Source organism: Cnephaeus nilssonii (assembly GCF_951640355.1).
Source record: "Cnephaeus nilssonii genome assembly, chromosome: 24".
Classification (NCBI taxonomy): domain Eukaryota; kingdom Metazoa; phylum Chordata; class Mammalia; order Chiroptera; family Vespertilionidae; genus Cnephaeus; species Cnephaeus nilssonii.
Window position 1 is genome coordinate 7,790,121 of NC_137095.1, and position 19,714 is coordinate 7,809,834.

The following is a 19,714-nucleotide window of genomic DNA, read 5'->3' on the forward strand; positions in this document are numbered from 1 at the left end:
GTAAATAAGGGGAGAGATTTCCCGGGGACGCGCGAGTCCGAAGGAGGCGAAGGATGCTTCTACAAAACTGCATAAATTTTAATAAAATGACGGGTTCACTTGCCAAGAGTCAGCCCTTCGTCCCAACGGCAACGCAGGCCGGCCTGTTCCCCCCACGGCGGCGGCGGGAAGGACTCCGCCTTGGCGATCCTCCGATGACGACAGCCCCTGGCCGGGGGCGCTCCGGGCCCCGGCCGGACCCAGGGTTCGGACCCGTCTCCTCGCGACAAATCCAGGCTCAGGTTTGAAGGGCGGAGACGAGTGCATGGCCGGCCCTGGCACCTCTTCCTCCACTTTTTAGTCTTTTCTGATCCGAAAATAATCTTGGGGTATGGAAGAATTCTTGGTGTCTGACGTGTTGAGCCTGATGCAGACGGGGCTCCTGGGCGAGGCTTTTCCAACTCGAGCTCGGTGGCATTCTTTGGTGAAAGAGCAATGGTTCAAGGTCCTTTGCCCCCTTAGGACACCCGAGGGGGGGGGTCTCCAGCAGAGGCGGGCGCTGGGCTTCCGTCCTGCGATTACCTGTGGTGGCCGATGTCCAGGAGTGCAGTGGCGCTCTGCGTCAGGGATGCGGAGGTAGGGCAGAGGGGGAGGTCCTGGGCCTTGGCTGCCCTGTGTTCGGAATTGACCACGGAGGGCAAGGTGCATTCAGTCCAGGGGCTACTTACCACTCTTTCCCGTTGCAGAAAATAGCCCTGCTTTGGGGTTAAAGAGGAGTGCACTGATCCGGCCATGGCTCTGTTTATGGCTTCTAGCCTTCTGCTGGCCTGGCCTTCTGCAGTGGAAACATGGTGGGGGGGGGGGGGGAGGGGCCCCCTGAGTTGCTACTTCACAACTCTTCCCCAACTGTTGCCCAAGTACCAACACAGAGGCCTGGCATCCTATGCTTCCCCCCTCCAGCGTCTTTACCACCCTGGACCGTCCCTGGTGTGGGTACGTGTCCATTTCCCTGTGAGGTGAGTGCTGGGGCTGTATTTCTGCCATTTCTATCACCAGGTTCTAGTCCAGGCGTCCTCAAACTCCGGCCCGCGGGCCACGTGCGGGTGTTTTTGCCGTTTTGTTTTTTTTTTTTACTTCAAAATAAGATATGTGCAGTGTGCATAGGAATGTGTTCATAGTTTTTTTTAAACTATAGTCCGGCCCTCCCACGGTCTGAGGGACAGTGAACTGGCCCCCTGTTTAACAAGTTTGAGGACCCCTGTTCTAGTACATCGGAGGAGGGGACCACTGCCTCCCCCACTCCCACAAGTGCCGTCTATATTTGGGGAGCATCCCAGCTGTGGTATTTGCTAGTGGGCATGCACACAAAGCTAGTTTTGTATACTTACGGCTATTAAGCCTGAATCTGGACATGGGAAAGCAGCGCCTTCCAGATTTCTTCAGCGACAACGAACAGGGGCCATAGTTGGCTGGGTCTCTGGTCCAGTTGAAGGTCCTGGGCTGGAGGTAGCACCCGGACTGGTGCAGGAGGGCAGGATGGCTTGGCAGTGGCCCTAGGATCCTGGGGATCAGCTCGGGCTGGACGACATGCAGGAAGTGAGGGGGGCCCTGCTCTCTGTAGGCCCCTCTCAGGAAGACCAACGGGAACAGACTCAGAGACGGCAGCTCTTGACTGCTCAGCCCATCCTGGTGCGATCTAGGCTAGAGGAGAAAAGAAGCCTCTTACCCCATTTCCTGTGAGGCTGGGTGGAGTGGTGGGAGAAATAGGTAACTGAGCCCTAGCTGGTGTGGCTCAGTGGATAGAGCGTCGGCCAGCGCGGACTGAAGGATCCTGGGTTCAAGTCCAGTCAGGGGCACATGCCCAGGTTGCAGGCTTGATCCCCAGTAGGAGGCATGCAGGAGGCAGCCGATCAGTGATTCTCTCTCCTCATTGATGTTTCTCTCTCTCCCCCTCTCCCTTCCTCTCTGAAATCAATAAAAATATTTTTTTTAAAAAAGAAATAAATAACTGAAAAATCGTCCAGGCCATAGCCACTATGGAACCAGTTACTCTACAAAAACAGGACCCACGGGGTTGCTACTAGCCCAGGGAATAGTGAATGCGGCGGCTGCTTCGTTGGCCCAAGACTTTACTTATCTCCCGCTAGCGCCACGGCACTGGCCATGCTAGGGAGAGATTACACGGGAGCCACTGAGGGTGGGGTTATTGCCAGATGGGAATATAGGGAACCAGCCCCTTGTGAGAAATTTGGGAGCTGCACTTGGCTGGATACCAATGCTAAAAACAAGGGAGCTTGGGAGCGGACGTCAAAAGAACCAAAAGACTGCCCTGGCCGGTTTGGCTCAGTGGATAGAGCGTCGGTCTGTGGACTGAAAGGTCCCAGGTTCGATTCCGGTCAAGGGCATGTACCTCGGTTGCGGGCACATCCCCAGTAGGGGGTGTGCAAGAGGCAGCTGATCGATGTTTCTCTCTCATCGATGTTTCTAACTCTCTATCCCTCTCCCTTCCTCTCTGTAAAAAATCAGTAAAATATACTAAAAAAAAAAAAAGAACCGAAAGACTCCTTCCTAAGGCCCAGCATGCACTGCTTCCCCAGGCTGCACTGCCAGACACCATCACATTAGCCCCCTGGGCCGCAGCCCCCGCCCTGTGCCAGGACCGCCCTGGTTCCCCGCTCTGAGAGATGCTGTGTGGAGCCCCTCACCCGACACTCAGGCAGTTTTTTCTGGCTCTGCTGGCTGGCCTGCACGATGCTGGTGATCTGCTCTACAATGCCCAGGCTCCGGATGAGGTTCTCTCTCCGCAGCAGGGCGTTCAGCCGCTCCAGCTCCTCCTCTTCCACAATTTCTTGAGGCTGCGTGGTGTCCAGGTGTCCCGGGAGCAGCTACAAGGCACAGGAGGGATGCATGCAGGCTCCCCAGTGAGGAGCCCCAAACCATCACCAAGTCGACCGCAGGACTCCTGCCCACTCTCCCGCCACCCCTGCCCTGACCCTAGTGCCAGGTGCCCTTTGCTACACGTTCTCTCACGATCTGTTCCAAAAAGTAAGATTCAGTGGACTCATTAGGAACTCCTCTCTCAGACGAGGAGCAGAGGACAGCAGATGCCCGTCTCTACTAGTTCCAACCCGTTTTCCTGCAGAAAGGCAAGAGCCACAAAGCCCCTGACACCTTTTGCTCCCGTTTCCGGTTCCTGTAAGCCAAGTGGGTGGAAAAGCCCTGGAGCCTGGGCCTGGGCCTGGGCCGCCTCTTCTCCCCGGCCGACTCCCCCTGGCTCTGCTCCTTGTTGTCCTTGCGCTTCTTGGACTCCAAGACCTCCCGCTGCTTCTGCTTGAGGCGGATCTCTTCCCGTTGCTGCCTGACAAGATACAGCAGCTTCAGACACTGGAGAGATTGTGGTGGGAAGGGCATATGGGGATGGGAAGAGAGGAGGAAATTATGATCCGCTTTGGGACTGATGGGAGAGTTGGGGCAGATGGGAAACCTACTGAACTGAATCAGGAAGACTGATAGGGTTTATCATCCCCCCCCCCCCCCCCTTTCCTCAAGGGCCTGGCATCCTCTCCACCCTGCCGGGGAGCAGTGCAGCTGCAGGAGTTGCCCCCCCCCCCCCCCTCCACCGGCGCGGAGAGGAGCATGCAGGGCAGAGTACCTGGCGCACTCCTCTCTGGCCTTGGAGGCGGCCGTCTCCTGGAAGAGGGAGCCGCTGTGCTTAAAGAAGGGTGCATACTTCTCTGTGTCAGGCCCCGGGTAGATCCTCCGGTACCCCCCCAGGTGGGAGTCCTCGTAGCATTCCTGGTCCAGCAGTGCTGCCTGGGACAGCTCCGTTTGTTCTCGCCTAAGAAAACCAAGCTCGGGGTGAGTCGGCCGGTCTGCGAGAAGGCCGAGTCGGGAAAGGAAGGCTGACCACGGCTTCGAGAACCTGCTGCTGCCGTCACCACGGCCTTGCGGGCGCCTGCCCCTGCGGTGACAGCGGCCAGGCCTGTCTGTGTGTTGTAATGAAAACAGGCTTGACTTAAACTGGGTTTTTAATCATAGAAAATCTAGAAGAGAAGAAAGAAGCTAAAAGCTGCCCGTCGTATTAGGGTGCAATGAGCATGTTGGTGAGGAGCGTAGACTGAGGCAGGACGTCCTGAGTTTGAATCCTGGCTTTGCCACTCACCAGGCCCTTCTTTTTTATAATATATTTTAATTGTTATTATTTTGTTTTACATTTTTTTGTTGATTTCAGAGAGGAAGGGAGAGGGAGAGAGAGAAACATCATGATGAGAGAGACTCATGGATTGGCTGCCTGCCTCCTGCACGCCCCCTACTGGGGATCGAACCCACAACCGGGGCATGTGCCTTTGGCTGAAATCGAACCGGGGACTCTTCAGTCCACAGGCCAACGCTCTACCCAATGAGCTACACCGGCTAGGACACCATACTCTATTTACTCCCTCCTTCCTTTCTTGTTTTAAATGAAATTGGGATCATACAACAGCATTTGTAAATGGCTGCCTAATATTCTAGTGCATGATTGTACTTTTGTTTATTAAGTCCAGAGGTTTTCAACCTTTGATCCCCAGTGAAAGACACGACTGATAAAGTCACGTGCACAATGCAATGCTGCCCGAATACCCAGGGCATGTAGAGTTACATTTCCCCTCCACTCACATAAACATCTGTGTGCCAGGCCCCCAGGATATTATAGCAAGTCAAATACGCATGGGCCCTGCATCTGGTAATGCAACCGGGGAAGAGGGACGTATTTATTATAAGAATAATCCTAAATCTACTCCAATTCATTTTTTAAAAATTTATTGATTTTTTACAGAGAGGAAGGGAGCGGGAGAGAGAGTTAGAAACATCGATGAGAGAGAAACATCCATCAGCTGCCTCCTGCACACCCCCCACTGGGGATGTGCCCGCAACCAAGGTACATGCCCCTGACCGGAATCGAACCTGGGACCCTTGAGTTCGCAGGCCGACGCTCTATCCACTGAGCCAAACCGGTTAGGGCTCCAATTCATTTTTTATTGATATTTTTTAAGAGAGAGAGAGAGAGAAACATCGATTTGTTGTTCCACTTATTGATGCATTCATTGGTTAATTCTTGTATGTGCCCTGACCGGGAATCCAACCCGGAACCTTGGCCTATCAGGATGACGCTCTAACTAAGAGCTCCCCGGCAGGGACCATTCATTTTTATGTGTCATCAACAAACTGTAATTTAGTGTCGGCAACAAATTACCATGTTTGTAAACTGTCTTACAATTAAAACAATAGTGGGTGAACAATATTGATTTAAACTGTCCCCTAATAGTGAATGGCTAACCTGTTTTGTGTTTCATTACTATACACTTTCTTGGGAAATGGTTTCTAGAGGAACTTTGTTAAAAAAAAAAACAACAGCCCTAACCGGTTTGGCTCAGTGGATAGAGCGTCGGCCTGCGGACTGAAGGGTCCCAGGTTCGATTCCGGTCAAGGGCATGTACCTTGGTTTCGGGCACATCCCCAATGGGAGGTGTGCAGGAGGCGGCTGATTGATGTTTCTCTCTCATCGATGTTTCTAACTCTATCCCTCTCCCTTCCTCTCTGTAAAAAAATCAATAAAATATATTTTAAAAAATGAAAAAAAAAACAGCTAATCAAACCACATAAAGCTCCTTATGGTGCTAGTTATGAAATAGCTCTAACGTACACTGTTAAGCAGGGTCCAGAGGGTGGGAAAGTTATGCTCCTGTCTGGGCAGTAAAAGGAGAAAAACAACTTGCATAAATACAAGTATGTGCATTAAATACTTGTGAAACCCAAGGAACAGTGATGGGCTCGGGGGAAACGGAGTAGCCGGAGGGAGAAGGGCAGGAAACAGGCTAATCGCTGCATCTTTTGCACTTGAACATACTTGTCTATGACAGGTGATGTATCACTTATGCAAAAAATTGTTTTTAATAGCTGATCAGCCCCAGGCTTTCATTCTCGGGAAAGTGGTAACGAAGAAGACAAGTTACACAGCTTGCCCGGCGGGCGTGGCTCAGTGGTTGAGCGTCGACCTATGAATCAGGAGGTCACGGTTCGATTCCCGGTCGGGGCACATGCCCGGGTTGCGGGTTCGATCCTCAGCGTGGGGCATGCAGGAGGCAGCCTATCAGTGGTTCTCTCTCATCATTGATGTTTCTCTCCCTCTCCTTTACTCTCTGAAATCAATAAAAAACATATATTTTTAAATATATTTTATTGATTTTTACAGAGAGGAAGGAAGAGAGATAGAGAGTTAGAAACATCGATGAGAGAGAAACATTGATCCGCTGCCTCCTGCACACTCCCTACAGGGTATGTGCCTGCAACCAAGGTACGTGCCCTTGACTGGAATCGAACCTGGGACTCTTCAGTCCGCAGGCCGACGCTCTATCCACTGAGCCACACCGGTTAGGGCAATAAAAATGTATTTTAAAAATAATAAAATGGACACCTGGAGTACCTGGCCTCCCGTAGCTCTTGGTGGCAGTGGAAAAGCCGCACTTTGACTCGCCGCTTCTCTTCCTCCATCACCTTCCTCTTGTCACAGCCCCGGAGGTTGGCAAGGATCATGGCATCTAAGAGGAGGGCGTCCTTCACTTCTCGGTCCAGACGCGAGTCCGTGGTGAAGCTTGGAGAGTGGTTTACCTGCCAGGAGGAGCCGTTATCCGCCCCCTTCCTAGACCCCCTGAGCAGGTGGCCGTCTCTTGCAGGCCCAACTGGGGGGGGGGGGGAGGGGGCACGTCTAGTAGGAGGGTTTAGCAAACACATCCCCGCCAGTGGCCTCAGCCAAGGAGGCTGGATGCTCTGACTTCCAAGACCACAGGACTCTGCCACAGAGAGCCCTCTAACCCAGTGGTCGGCAAACCGCGGCTCGCGAGCCACATGCGGCTCTTTGGCCCCTTGAGCGTGGCTCTTCCACAAAATACCACGGCCTGGGCGAGTCTATGTTGAAGAAGTGGCGTTAGAAGAAGTTTAAGTTTAAAAAATGTGGCTCTGCCGAAACCGGTGTGGCTCAGTGGATAGAGCATCGGCCTGCGGACTCAAGGGTCCCAGGTTCGATTCCGGTCAAGGGCACATACCTTGGTTGCGGGCACATCCCCAGTAGGGGGTGTGCAAGAGGCAGCTGATCGATGTTTCTCTCTCATCGATGTTTCTAACTCTCTCTCCCTCTCTCTTCCTCTCTGTAGAAAATCAATTAAAAAAAAAATGTGGCTCTCAAAAGAAATTTCAGTCGTTACACTGGTGCTATTTGGCTCTGTGGACTAATGAGTTTGCCGACCACTGGGCTAACACACAGGCCGGTGGGAGCCAGACAGCCTGCCTGTGTCGATATAATGCCCTTAAAGGCAAGGCTTACATGAGGAACACTTGGGACCCCAAACCTGGATTCCTACGGTGCAGGCAGAGGCCACCCAGATCTGACTCAGCAGGTCCAAAGCACAGAGAGCTTATCCCTCGTGCACTCCCCCCCCCCCCCCCCCCGTGCCGCTGCGCCCCTGTTCTCTGTTCCTCCACCTGAGTGTACGCTAGTCCCGGGCGTCCTGTTCGAGGAGGAGGGCTTCGGGTTTGGAAAGCCCGGGAGAGAATCCTCACCTCCAGCAGCCAGGGCTTCAGCTTGTGGTCCAGCAAGATGTCAAAACCAAGGATCTCAAAACAGGCACAAGTACCTCCACTCAGGTGTTGGGGGAAGCAGGTGCGGTAGTTGTGGCGAAGGATAGAATGGGCCGAGATGATGGTTTTGATGATGATGTCCTCGATGTCCCCCCACATCTCTCGGGGGTCGTAGCTGTGTTCTCGCAACCAGGCATTGAGCGTCGACAGCTTCCTGTGAGGCCCAGTGCTCAGAGGGAGCCCCACTTCTCGGCCCGTGGGGCTGGGCTGCAGGCAGGAGGCTCCCCAACATTAACCTAACTCCGTGCCTCAGTCCCTCGTGCTTTAAAGGGCCGCTACCAGCTTGGAGCCAGGTTTGTGACCCGGGTGGGTCGGGGGCCCCACTTGGTGGACGGGCACAGGACAAGGGTCTGTAGAGTTGTCCTGAGCAGTCGGCCTCCCGGGAGCCGGCCAGCCTCAGTTTCTTTCCTGGGCCGCTGAGACTGAGGCTAAGGGACAGAGGAAGGAAACAGAGCGGGGAGTACCTCTTACTGCCCACAGCATCGTCCTGGACAAAGTTCTCGTTGTGCTTGTTGATGGCGTAGTTGGTCAGGTGCATGCAGACTTCATCCTGGGGGGGAGAGCGGCCTGAGGTCTCCCCCTGCATCTCTGCTTTGAGCGCCCCACCCCCTTCCTCTCCCTCCTCCGCCCTCCCCCTCCCCCCTCCCCCCTGGGACTGCACATCTCCTGTCCTGGCAGCCCCTGGGGAAGAAGGGGTGCTGAGGCGCTCACTAGCTTCTGGCGTCTCCAAGGAGCCCTCAGCACACAGCAGCGGGAGAGGAAAGGGTGCCGCCCGCCCCCCCCCCCCCCCCCCCCCCGGCTGCCACGGGCCCCGCACCAGGTTGCTGTGGTTGGGCTCCACGTAGGGCATGGTGGCGAAGCGGGCCAGGCCCTCCTCGTACATGAAGATCCGCAGCGGGTCGCAGGACGTGAGCAGGACGTAGATGCGCATGTCGAACTTGAAGCCGTCGATGAGGAAGGGCTGAGAGGGCGCAGGCCCGCCGGGGAGAAACGACAGCGCTTTGAGGAGCTCGCTCAGGGTCACACGCAGCCGGCCGGGCGTGCTTCCCACACGCCACAGCTCGTTTAACTTCCACAGTGACCACGTGACATGGTTACTGTTGTGGTGCCCCATGACAAATGAGGGAACTTGAGGCACGGGCAGGGTAAGGCAGCTGCCTGAACCCAGACGTCTAAGAAGTGGGAAACCTCAGACTCAAACCCAGGCAGGCTAGCTTTGAGCCGGGGCTCCACATGGCCTCCAAGATAAGGGTGGAGGGGAAGGGAGCAGGAAGAGCAGGTGCTGGAAACCGGCTTCCTCCCTGGCTTTGGGAGAGACGGGGTACCCCAATGCTGGTGGAGGGACCCGGTGGTCCTGGCGCGCCCTTCACCTTGGAGATGTACTGCTGGCAGATCATATGCTCTCCGATCTTGATCTCCCGGGGGTTTCGGGTGATGAAGATGCCGCGGCCCTGACAGCCACTGTCTGGCTTGCAGATAAACGTTCGCGTTTTCCGCTGACGGCCGCAGGCATGGAAGTCCCCGTAGCTATGTGCAGACGGGGCGGGTCAGAAGGCTCCTGTGCAACACGGCGGTCCCAGGGTCCCGTGGATCCCTCCTGCCCTCCGGTCCGTGCTCTTCCTGGAGCCCTCCGTCTCAGACCACTCCGCTTCCATCCCGAGACGCTCAAGGTCACTCAAGGTCAGTCATCCAGAGTCTAGAGGGAACCGCGATGGCGAGCCCTCCCCTCCCCAGGGTCGCGCTCACTCCGCGGGGAGGCACCAGGTGCGGGGGAAGATGTTGTACTCCCGGGGGTAGATTTTCTGCATGCGCTTCAGGTTCCGGGCCAGCAGGTCTTTGCGGCAGATTTCCGTCATGCCAGGGAAGTGGTTGATTTTCTGAAATGGAGCCAATTAGTTAAACTACCCTCCCTCCCCCAGAGGAAAATGGCTCTTTCTGGGGCCTGGGCATCCAGAAAGCAGTGGAGAAGGACTGGGAAGGTCAAGGTTGAAGTCCGTGGAGGTAAACACTACCTAGCACCCCAAGGAGAAGACAGGAAGATCGCCTAAGGCAGGTGAGAAACCCTCCTTGGCCTCTCCCCAAAACACACACAACACTGAGGTTAGCAAATGAGGAAATGAGGGGTAGTGAGAAGGGGCTAGACAAGATTTTGGTCCTTCTATCCCCTTATAACACCCCTCAGACCACCAGGGACCAGTCCTGTAAGAATAATGGGTGCGGCCCGGCTGGCGTGGCTCTATGGTTGAGCGTCGACCTATGAACCAGGAGGTCAGGGTTCGATTCCCAGTCAGGGCACATGCTCAGGTTGTGGGCTTGATCCCCAGTGTGGGGCGTGCAGGAGGCAGCCAATCCATGATTCTCTCTTATCATTGATGTTTCTATCTTTCCCCCTCCCTTCCTCTCTGAAATCAATTTAAATATATATATATATATAAAAACGAATTCTTGGTGTGTAACAGCACAAAGCAAACGAGAAAACATTTCCCCAAAGAGAAAAGGAAACTAGGGCCCAGCCCACGGCATGCACTGCCATGGCACCCCCAGAGGGCACAGCATTGCCTGCTGGAACCCTGCTAGGGGGAGAGAAATAGAAACATCAATGATGAGAGAGAATCATGGATCAGCTGCCTCCTGCTCGCCCCCTACTGGGGATCAAGCCTGTAACCTGGACATGTGCCCTTGACCAGAATCGAACCGTGACCTCCTGGTTCACAGGTTGATGCTCAACCACCGAGCCACACCAGCCGGACTGTTTTTGAGGATTTCATGAGGTAAGAACGTAAAGGCAGTGTCTGGCTCCGGCTTTCTCGTTGTGGGACAGGTTACGGTCTCGTTAATGGGGAGGCTTATTGTGAGGCCGCCCCTAGAAATATGCACGCAGACCCTTTTCAGTTATTTTATTGCTAGCCACCACAAAGACCCAATTAGGGGATCACAAAAATACCGTGAAGAGTTAATATTCTTCTTGAGGACCCTGGTCCAGCTTGCTTGACTTTCTTGGGGCTGTGAGGGACCCCACACTGACTCCTAGTGGAGGTGGGATGCTAGGCCAAGCTGCTGGAGGCTGGACCAATCAGCTGGCTCACCTGCCCTGGGGGGCGGGGCCAGTTGGGCACACCAGCCGCCAGGCAACCAGCAGCTATTGAGACAGGATGTGCCCAGCAGACACTTCTTCAGATAAGAGAAGGTCCAGAGACCCAAGAGGAGAGCATTCCATTGGGGTGGGAGCCCCTGGCCATGGCCTTTCCTGCCCTCAACAGGGGATAGCCACAGAGTGACAGCCTCTGGTGCCCGGGCACAGGGCGGGGTGGTGGGGGGGGAGTAGTCATTCTGGGGCCGCAGCCCCTTTAGGATCGTGGGCCAGCAGGTTGTACCTGAAACCTCTTCATGTCCATGACGCGTTCCAGGGACACGGAGCAGTCCGTCCAGTACACGTTCCACTCTTCGTCTTCCCCCGCCTCCCTCAGGCCACACATTTGGGCTGCGCGTCGCACTGTGGAGAGAGGGAGGGAGGTCAGGGAGGCCCAGGCTGGGTCGGGTGCGGGGCAGCCCTGCCTGGAGAGCGGGCAGACGAGGGAGGTAGTTACCTCAGCTCTGCACTTCAGTTGCCATGGGACAACTCCAAGTTCGGGAGGCTGTCGGCCCTTCCACAAGCTGACAGAGAAAACGGGAGTCTGGCTCTCTGCGCCTGTCACTCCCGCTCTCAGTCAGGACGGCTTCTAGCCGGCAAAGCTAGCCCTTGGCAGGGATCACACCGGCGCCTCACACTCTGGGGGTGCCCCTTGCACAGATGACAGCGGGGCAAGAGGGGAGAAAGAGACGGCTGACCTAGCGGGTGATTTTTTAAAAATTGCTGAAGCCGCCTCAAGAGCTTCCTTGAAAACATGGTTTTAGTCTCATCTCATCTCTGATTAAAAAAACACACCAAACAACAAAAAAAACACAAACCCTGGCCGAAACCGGTTTGGCTCAGTGGATAGAGCGTCGGCCTGCGGACTCAAGGGTCCCAGGTTTGATTCCGGTCAAGGGCATGTACCTTGGTTGCGGGCACATCCCAGTGGGGGGTGTGCAGGAGGCAGCTGATCGATGTTTCTCTCTCATCGATGTTTCTAACTCTCTATCCCTCTCTCTTCCTCTCTGTAAAAAATCAATAAAATATATTTAAAAACAAACAAACAAAAAAACACAAACCCTGAAAATTGGCCCTAGCCGATATGGCCCAGTGGTTAGAGCGTCGACCTGCAGACTAAAGGGTCCTGGGTTTGATTTCGGTCAAGGGCACATGCCCGGGTTGCAGGCTCGATCCCCAGTGTGGCATGCAGGAGGCAGCCAATCAATGATTCCCTCTCATCATTGATGCTTTTTTCCTTTCTCTCCCTCTCCCTTCCGCTCTGAAATCAACAAAAATGTTTTTAAAAAAACCACAAAACTTAAAAAGGTGGGGGCAGTGGTGACTTTCAGTCATTTTTTTTTCATGTTAGCTATTGAGATGCCCACCCTACCGGAGACTGACTGAACAGCGATGTGTCTCAGCTGCGAGTGGCTGAGCCAGGGCGCGCAGTACAGGCTACAGGCCAGATTAACATCATCCAGGGGCTGGGAGCCTGATTGGGGGACCATTCCTCAGAGTGAAAGTGACAGCAGAGCCGGGTGCTTACCACTCTCATATCTGCAGTTGGTGAGGTTGATGGCCAGGGATCTGGGAGGGAGGAAGAGCATCAATCAGGCACAATGGGAGAGAAGGGGGGACCCCTGGCTGTCAGGTGCTCAGATAAGAGACACCCAACAAATCCACAATGCAGCCCTAACCGGTTTGGCTCAGTGGATAGAGCGTCGGCCTGCAGACTCAAGGGTCCCAGGTTCGATTCCGGTCAAGGGCATGTACCTTGGTTTTGAGCACATCCCCAGTGGGGGGGGGGGGGGTGCAGGAGGCAGCTGATGGATGTTTCTCTCTCATCAATGTTTCTAGCTCTCTCTCCCTCTCCCTTTGTCTCTGTAAAAAAATCAATAAAAATATATATATTTAAAAAAAAAAAGTCCACAATGCAGTTCATTTCCTCCAGAAGCCCCTTGAGGACCAAGATGCCATACACATGCTGAAATTCTACACTGAGCCACCCCCATGGTTCTGATTCTTGTTTGTTTTTGTTGTACCAAAAGGTTAATGAAGCTCCAGTATTCCCTGTCATCCTTCCCAGGCTAAAGGGAAGACCTGGGGTCCCTGCCCAACTGCAAAGGGAAGCTGGGGGGGGGGGGGGGGGGGCGGGACCGTGGAGCCGGGCAAGTGAGGGGGTTCAGGGAACTGTTACCTGCATCTCCGCCTTCTCTTTCTTCTCCCAACCTGTAAGTCATCCAAGGCAGCTGGGGCTAGGACTGTTTTCGGAATTTTCGTGGCCACAATGGATAAGGCGACCTCGCTGTCCGCCTTTGAGAGTGTCTGCTGCGCGGGGTTAGGAGAGATGGTGACTTCCCCGTTATCACACTCCTCCTCGGATTCCTCCTCTTCTACAGAGTCTTCCTCTGACTCACTGGTCTTGGAGGGACTTGGCTCCATCCTTTAGATTCTGGGGGGGGACAGGGAGGGGGATGAAATATACTCAGACTTCCCTCCACGCCTGGGAAGGCCGGGAGTCCACCCTGAGGACCTTCCTGGTGTGATAAGGGAATGTGGCTGCTCCTCCGGAACAAGAACAATCCCACTGCAAAACGGGCAGTTTCCAAGTAGGCAATGGGGGGTGGGGGGCCGGGGATGCCCCCTGATAATGCTGGGCTCGCTGGCCAGCCCCGGTCATCCAAGGTCACCCCACACAACATACTGAAGTGCAGCAGGATCTGAACGGAGCCGGCAAGCACCATGCCATAACTTTGTGTGTTTTTTGAATGGGAAGGGGGATGGCTGGAGGAGGGGGGCGGGCTTCAGGTCCGCTCGGCCGGCCTCAGTTTCCCCATGTGTACACACCGGGGCCAGGCACCCGCTAGCTAAGACCTCTTAGGTTCTGACAGCAGAGGAGGAGTCCCCTGTGGACTCTGCCCACCGGCAGTTCCGAGGAGAGCGGAGGGACTGATGAGTCCACTCCTAGAGGCCTGGGACTGGGCTCAGCTGGTCGCTCATGTCCACCCTTCCTGCCCTGGGCATGGCTGGGCCTCAGGGACCGACCGCCTCCTGGCTCCTTCCACAGGACGTGCCGTCCCCACTGATCACAAGGGGGCGCCCGTTCCCCACGGGGTTCACTCTTAGTTGGCGAGATCCCGGCGGTGGTGGCTCCTTCCGCAAGCTGGCTGCCACCGCCCACTGTCGCCATGGACACGAGTGACCCCCCCATTGGAGCAGCGTTCTGGGGGCGGGGCCTCCTGGGAACCACACCCACTCGGCTGCGCGCGTTCTGAGGCCACCTAGCCTGAGGCCCTCTTCCTGTGGCAGCTGACAGGCTGCATCATGGGACTTGTAGTCCTTTGGCTTCAATGCCAGTAGGCTCGACCCCACTCCTACCCTTTCTTGTACCACCAGGCTAAGGGCAGAATTTGGCCAACTCTGCTTGCCTTTGTTACATTTATATATATCTATATATATCTATATATATCTATATATATATAATTGATTTTTTACAGAGAGGGAGAGGGACAGAGAGTTAGAAACACCAATGAGAGAGAAACATTGATCAGCTGCCTCCTGCACAGCCCCCACTGGGGATGTGCCCGCAACCAAGGTACATGCCCTTGACTGGAATCGAACCTGGGACCCTTCAGTCTGCAGGCCGACGCTCTATCCACTGAGCCAAACCAGTTAGGGCACTTTTTTTTTTTTTTTTTTTTAAATAACCATGCCTGAGCAGTCTCTGCACCAGGAGGGTCAACCTCAATTAGCACACGTGCCCTCAAACGCCTTATCAAACTGTCCCTTCACTGTCCATCCCCTTTATCTGATTCTGATGGCCACTTCCACCAAACTCTGCTCACGTTGTCACCTTACGATTATCCTATGTGGTTCAATCTAGAGGACACTTTGAAAATTTCCCTCCTTTAACCCTGGCCAGGTAGCTCACTTGGTTAGTGTATTCCTAACATCTCAGGATGGCGGTTCCATTGCCTGGTCAGCGTACATACAAGAATCAACCAATGGATGCATAAATAAGTGGAACAACTCAATGTTTTTCTCCCTCTCTCAAAATAATCAATAAATTTTTAAAAAATTCCCTCCTTTAAAAAGACATAGACATTTTCTGATTCACAGCCCCTTTTTTTTGCTTTGTTAATTCTCCCCTGAGGATATTTTTCCATTGATTTTTAGAGAGTGGAAGGGAGAGGGAGAGACAGAGAGAAACATCGTTGTGAAAGAGACACATCGATTGCTTGCCTCCTGAACACACCCTGACCAGGGCTGGGAACCTGCAACCAAGGTACGTGCCCTTGACCAGAATCGAACTCAGGACCCTTCAGTTCCTGGGCCTATCCACTGAGCCAAACCAGCTAGAGCTGAATCACAGACTTCTTGATCTTTCTTCAGGATATGACACTCTCAAGTACCCTCTCTTTGAAATGCTTTGGAGTCCTTCACCTTCCAGGACACTCTTTTTAAAAAAAAAAAAGTATTTATAGATTTCAGAGAGAGAGTTAGGAAAAGAGAAATAGAAACATCAATGATGAGAGAGAATCATTGATCAGCTGCCTCCTACACACCCTCTCCTAGGGATCAAGCTCATAACCTGGGCACGTGCCCTGGCCAGCATCGAACCATGACCTCCTGGTTCATGGGTTGATGCTCATCATTACTAAATCTCTGCCCACCTCCATCTCTTATTAATCGGTTAAATGGAGGTATTACCTTGCCCTCCTAACTGGTTTGGCTCAGTGGATAGAGCGTCGGCCTGCAGACTGAAGGTTCCCAAGTTCGATTCTGGTCAAGGGCACGTACCTCAGTTGCAGGCTCCTCCCTGGCCCAGGCCGTGGTCTGGGTGTGTGCAGGAGGCAACCAATCGATGTCTTTCTCTCACATCGATCTTTCTCTCTGTCTTTCCCTCTCTCTTCCACTCTCTCTAAAAGATCAATGGAAAAAATATCCTCGGGTGAGGATTAACAAAAAATAAAAATAAGTAAAAAAGAGGAGCTGTACCTTTAAAGCTGTAACACTTGTTTTCACACTAGACGAAGTTAGTGGGGCGTACTCAGCTGTGTTTGCTAGGGCTGGAGGAAAATTCCAGGCAGCCAGGCAGGTGAAGAATGTGCTGTAAGGAGGGCATCTGGATGGAGCAGGGAGAGATGAAGAAATAAAACTCAGCGGCAGGCAAAGGGGGAACAGGCAGAGGGGCAAAACCAGAGGAAGTGGGGGCACCAGGCCAGAGGTACATAAACTGTCACTTTTGTAAGGCTTGATATGAAAAGGAAAGTCCAGCCCTAACCGGTGTGGCTCAGTGGATAGAGCGTCGGCCTGCGGACTGAAGGGTCCCAGGTTCGATTCCAGTCAAGGGCATGTACCTTGGTTGCGGGCACATCCCCAGTGGGGGGTGTGCAAGAGGCAGCTGAATCGATGTTTCTCTCCCATCGATGTTTCTAACTCTCTATCCCTCTCCCTTCCTCTCTGTAAAAAAGCAATAAAATATATTTTAAAAAAAGAAAAGGAAAGTCCATAGAGAAACTCAGGAGTATATAACTCTTTTTAAAATATATATATATTTTATTGCTTTTTTACAGAGAGGAAGGGAGAGGGATAGAGAATTAGAAACATCGATGAGAGAGAAACATCGATCAACTGCCTCCTGCACACCCTCTACTGGGGATGTGCCCGCAACCAAGGTACATGCCCTTGACCGGAATCGAACCTGGGACCCTTCAGTCCGCAGGCCGACGCTCTATCCACTGAGCCACACCGGTTTCGGCAGGAGTTATATACTCTATATAGTTATATACTCTTCCCAACAACAGGCTGGGCATCCCTGGGGCTGGCCCAAGCAGAAAGGAAGAAGCAGATACATCCATGAGGGCTCACCCATTCCATTTATTCCAAGGCATCTCCTCTGGAAAGAGACCATTGTCATCAGTTCGTGATCCCTCCTCTGAGGCTGCGACAGGGGAGAGAGCCGTCACGGAAATGCCCCAATCATTGCTCCTCCTGGGCCGTCAAGGCCACCAGCGCCGCCCGTACCTCCTCCGCCTGCGCTGGGGGCAGCAGACAGTCTCGAATGAGGGCCAGGGCGGCCGCCTCGGTCAGGCTGCTGAAGTCCTGGGGCGTTTTCACAGGGAGGTGCCCGGCCAGCTCACAAAGGGCAACGTTGAACGCCTCCCGTTCCTTTACCCCAAAGCTGGATTTGCGGGGCCAGAGGATCACCCGGACCCCTGTGAGGGCTGAGGAAGAGGAAGCCTTCCCAGGGGGCGCCCCCCGGGTCACAAACAAGTTATGTGCGATCTCGTGGTCCGCCAGATAGTCCGTGGCTCGGCACACCCTGCCGATCAAGGCTTCTAAGTCCGGCCCCGGCCCGCTGGTGTAAAAGAGGAAGCCGGGGGCCGGGACAGCCCGGAGCAGGTGCAAATGGCCCCCAGGGTCCAGGGGCTCACTTGGGGCCCCCTCCACGGGCAGCCTGTGGGTCAGGTAATAGCCGTGCAGGTGGAGGTGGTTCACTGAGGCCAAGCCGCCCAGGCTGTTGAAGCCGATGCGGAAGCCCGGGTGTGAGCTCAGGAGCACGGCCTCCAGCCCAGCCCGGAGCGCGCCCGGCAGCAGGCGCTGGGGGAGCCCCCGGGCGGGCTCGGGCACCAGCAGCACATGGCCCCACTCCAGGGGGCTCACGTTGATCATCACGAAGATATCCTCTTCCTGGAGAACCCCCGGGGGGTCGGGCTCCCGGCGCAAACGGAAGAGGACTTCTCCAGGCCTGATCTTGTTGAAGTTAAACTCTTCGGGGTCAAATGCCTGCCTGACGCTCCTGATGTTCTGGGGGCGCCTCCTCTGCACCCCTCGCTCCACATTCAGCTGAGCCACGAAACCCATGGGGCCAGGGAGCGTCTGGGTCCGCAGCTCCCCCAGGCAGTAGCGGAACAGCCCCAGCTCCATCCGCTGTCTCCAGGCAGAGAGGAGCGCAGAGTCAAAACGAGACAGAGGCAGTGTGTCCGGGGGCCTGGGCGGGGTCCTCGGCCACTGAATCCCTTCCCGCGTGAGTTCCTTCTGTCTGTACACAAAGTCAGGGATGCCTTGCTCTTCCCAGTCCTCCCTGTTTGGAGGTAGCAAATAGGAAGTTTCATTTGAACCCGCTGAAACAGCCATGGGCCGACCTGAAACAATCATCAGAGGGGGGAAAAACACATGATGCTACTCCATTTCCAGAGATTTTATTTATTTTTTTTAAACATATGGGTTCTTCCCTTTGGGGAGACTATTCTTTTTTTTTTTTTTTTTAATATATTTTATTGATTTTTTACAGAGCGGAAAAGAGAGGGATAGAGAGTTAGAAACATCGATGAGAAGAGACACATCGGTCAGCTGCTTCCTGCATGCACACCCCCTACTGGGGATGTGCCCGCAACCAAGGTACATGCCCTTGACCGGAATCGAACCCGGGACCCTTGAGTCTGCAGGCCGATGCTCTATCCACTGAGCCAAACCGGTTAGGGCCATTTCCAGAGATTTTATTTTTATTTTTAAATAACCTTGACTTGTTCTTCTGGTTACAAAAGAAATATACACCTTGGGTAAACTATTTTGAAATACAGAAATGACTCATGATCCTGTAGGTTAGCACATATTTTTGCTGAATTAAAAACACGTATTAGCCACGCCGGCATAGCCCAGTGGTTCAACATCAACCTCTGAACCAGGAGGTCGAGGTTCGATTCCCAGTCAGGGCACGTGACAGAGAGATCCACTGATTGGCTGCCTCCTGCATGCACCCCACTGGAACCCAGGCATGTGCCCTTGACCGGAATCGAACTTGGGACCCTTCAGTCTGCAGGCCCATGCTCTATCCACTGAGCCAAACCAGCCAGGGTAATCACGTTGAGTGCTGGGCAAACGACAGTCACTCGGTAAACATTGACTCAACCAAGGCCACATATCAGGTCCTGGAGTACATGCCTCTCATAGCTCATGGGGCTTACAGTCTAGTGGGGGAAACAGACATCAGCCGAGTAAATATAAATTGCAAGCCAGATACATGCCGTGCAGGAGAAGCACTGGGAACTCGGCGAGTGTAAGACAAACTCCTACTCTAGTCCAGGGACTCGGGAAAGGCTTCCGTGAAGATAAGCCGGAAGAGGAACTGAGTGCCCACGAAGGCTTAAACCACAGAGGCCCTGAGGAGATGGCAGAGAGAAGCTGAAGTCGGATGACAGGGGCCCGACTTTTTTTGTTTTTAATTGACACGCTCACATTTAGACTTTACAGATCAGCAAGCAGATTAAATTGGAAGAATCAAGAATTAATCCCTACAAGTGCACCTGTCAATGATACGTCAGCAAAACTGAAAACGAAAGAAATGACTTCACTCCCACCTCCCCCTCTCGGCAGCTTGGAATCCTCACCCTTGGGAATAGCGCCGTTTCATTCATTCGTGCATTGATACCTGGGGGCCTACCTTGCAGGGCTGCTAACCAAAATCTAAGTAACTCCGCACAGCGTTTGGCATCCGGTGGGCGTCAAGAAACAGCCTCACCGGCAGTCAGCGTGCGGGGCTGTCTGCAGAGGCGACGCGGGGGCTGCAACACGCGAGGCGGGGGCCGGGGGGTGACTTCGGGAGGCCAAAGCCGTCCTCAGGCACAGGGGCAGCGGCGGCCAATGGCCACTCAGAGAGTTCCCAGTGGCCCCCTGGCCCCAGACTTCCCTGCTGCCCTTCGCCAGACCTCACCCGAGGCCGCCGCCGCCGCTCACGGCAGGCGAAGAGGACGCTCCGCGCGACCGACCCGCAGCTCCTGCAGCCACAGCGCAGCGAGGACGCGGCGTCCTCCGCGCATGCGCATCCCTCGCGCACGCACGCACGCACGCGCGCGGCGTGGCCCGCCCCGTCCGCCCCCGGAGGCGGGGCCTGTGGCTTAACCACGCCCCTGACCACGCCCCCAGCTCGCCAGGGACCGCCCAGAG

General features: G+C 54.4%; 2 protein-coding genes across 11 annotated transcripts; both read right to left on the bottom strand.

Annotated features, from left to right (window-relative positions):
- Positions 1-25: 25 nt before the first annotated feature.
- TTLL13 (tubulin tyrosine ligase like 13) lies at positions 26-13,207 on the bottom strand (the record flags this gene model as incomplete). 3 transcript variants are annotated; one of them, XM_079764063.1, is made up of 15 exons in its annotated part: positions 26-458; positions 562-814; positions 1,368-1,680; positions 2,685-2,864; positions 3,151-3,337; positions 3,632-3,817; positions 6,443-6,627; positions 7,576-7,807; positions 8,118-8,203; positions 8,471-8,614; positions 9,024-9,180; positions 9,400-9,530; positions 11,028-11,146; positions 12,312-12,352; positions 12,963-13,207. In XM_079764063.1, 15 exons carry the CDS (start codon positions 13,205-13,207, stop codon positions 278-280), a joined length of 2,640 nt encoding a protein of 879 aa, XP_079620189.1. In that variant the 3' UTR covers positions 26-277. The 3 variants fall into 3 exon arrangements, with proteins under 3 accessions (XP_079620189.1, XP_079620190.1, XP_079620191.1); XM_079764064.1 differs by lacking the exons at positions 12,312-12,352; positions 12,963-13,207 and adding an exon at positions 11,241-12,269 and having other exon boundaries at positions 7,890-8,203; XM_079764065.1 differs by having other exon boundaries at positions 332-814.
- Positions 13,083-19,608, bottom strand: GDPGP1 (GDP-D-glucose phosphorylase 1). 8 transcript variants are annotated; one of them, XR_013813149.1, is made up of 3 exons: positions 18,792-19,608; positions 16,637-17,913; positions 13,083-13,217 (listed from the first exon to the last, which is right to left on the bottom strand). XR_013813149.1 is itself a non-coding variant. In XM_079764123.1 (3 exons), exon 3 carries the CDS (start codon positions 17,903-17,905, stop codon positions 16,748-16,750), a length of 1,158 nt encoding a protein of 385 aa, XP_079620249.1. In that variant the 5' UTR covers positions 17,906-17,913; positions 18,792-18,930; positions 19,482-19,608; the 3' UTR covers positions 16,517-16,747. The 8 variants fall into 8 exon arrangements, 7 of the variants coding, with proteins under 7 accessions (XP_079620249.1, XP_079620247.1, XP_079620250.1 ...); XM_079764123.1 differs by lacking the exon at positions 13,083-13,217 and having other exon boundaries at positions 16,517-17,913; positions 18,792-18,930; positions 19,482-19,608; XM_079764121.1 differs by lacking the exon at positions 13,083-13,217 and having other exon boundaries at positions 16,517-17,913; positions 18,792-18,930; positions 19,212-19,608.
- Between the last annotated feature and the right edge of the window lie 106 nt (positions 19,609-19,714).

Coding starts and splice junctions, on each gene's coding strand:
- GDPGP1 (XM_079764124.1), bottom strand. CDS start 17,905: ATGGCTGTTTCAGCGGGTTCAAATGAAACTTCCTATTTGCTACCTCCA.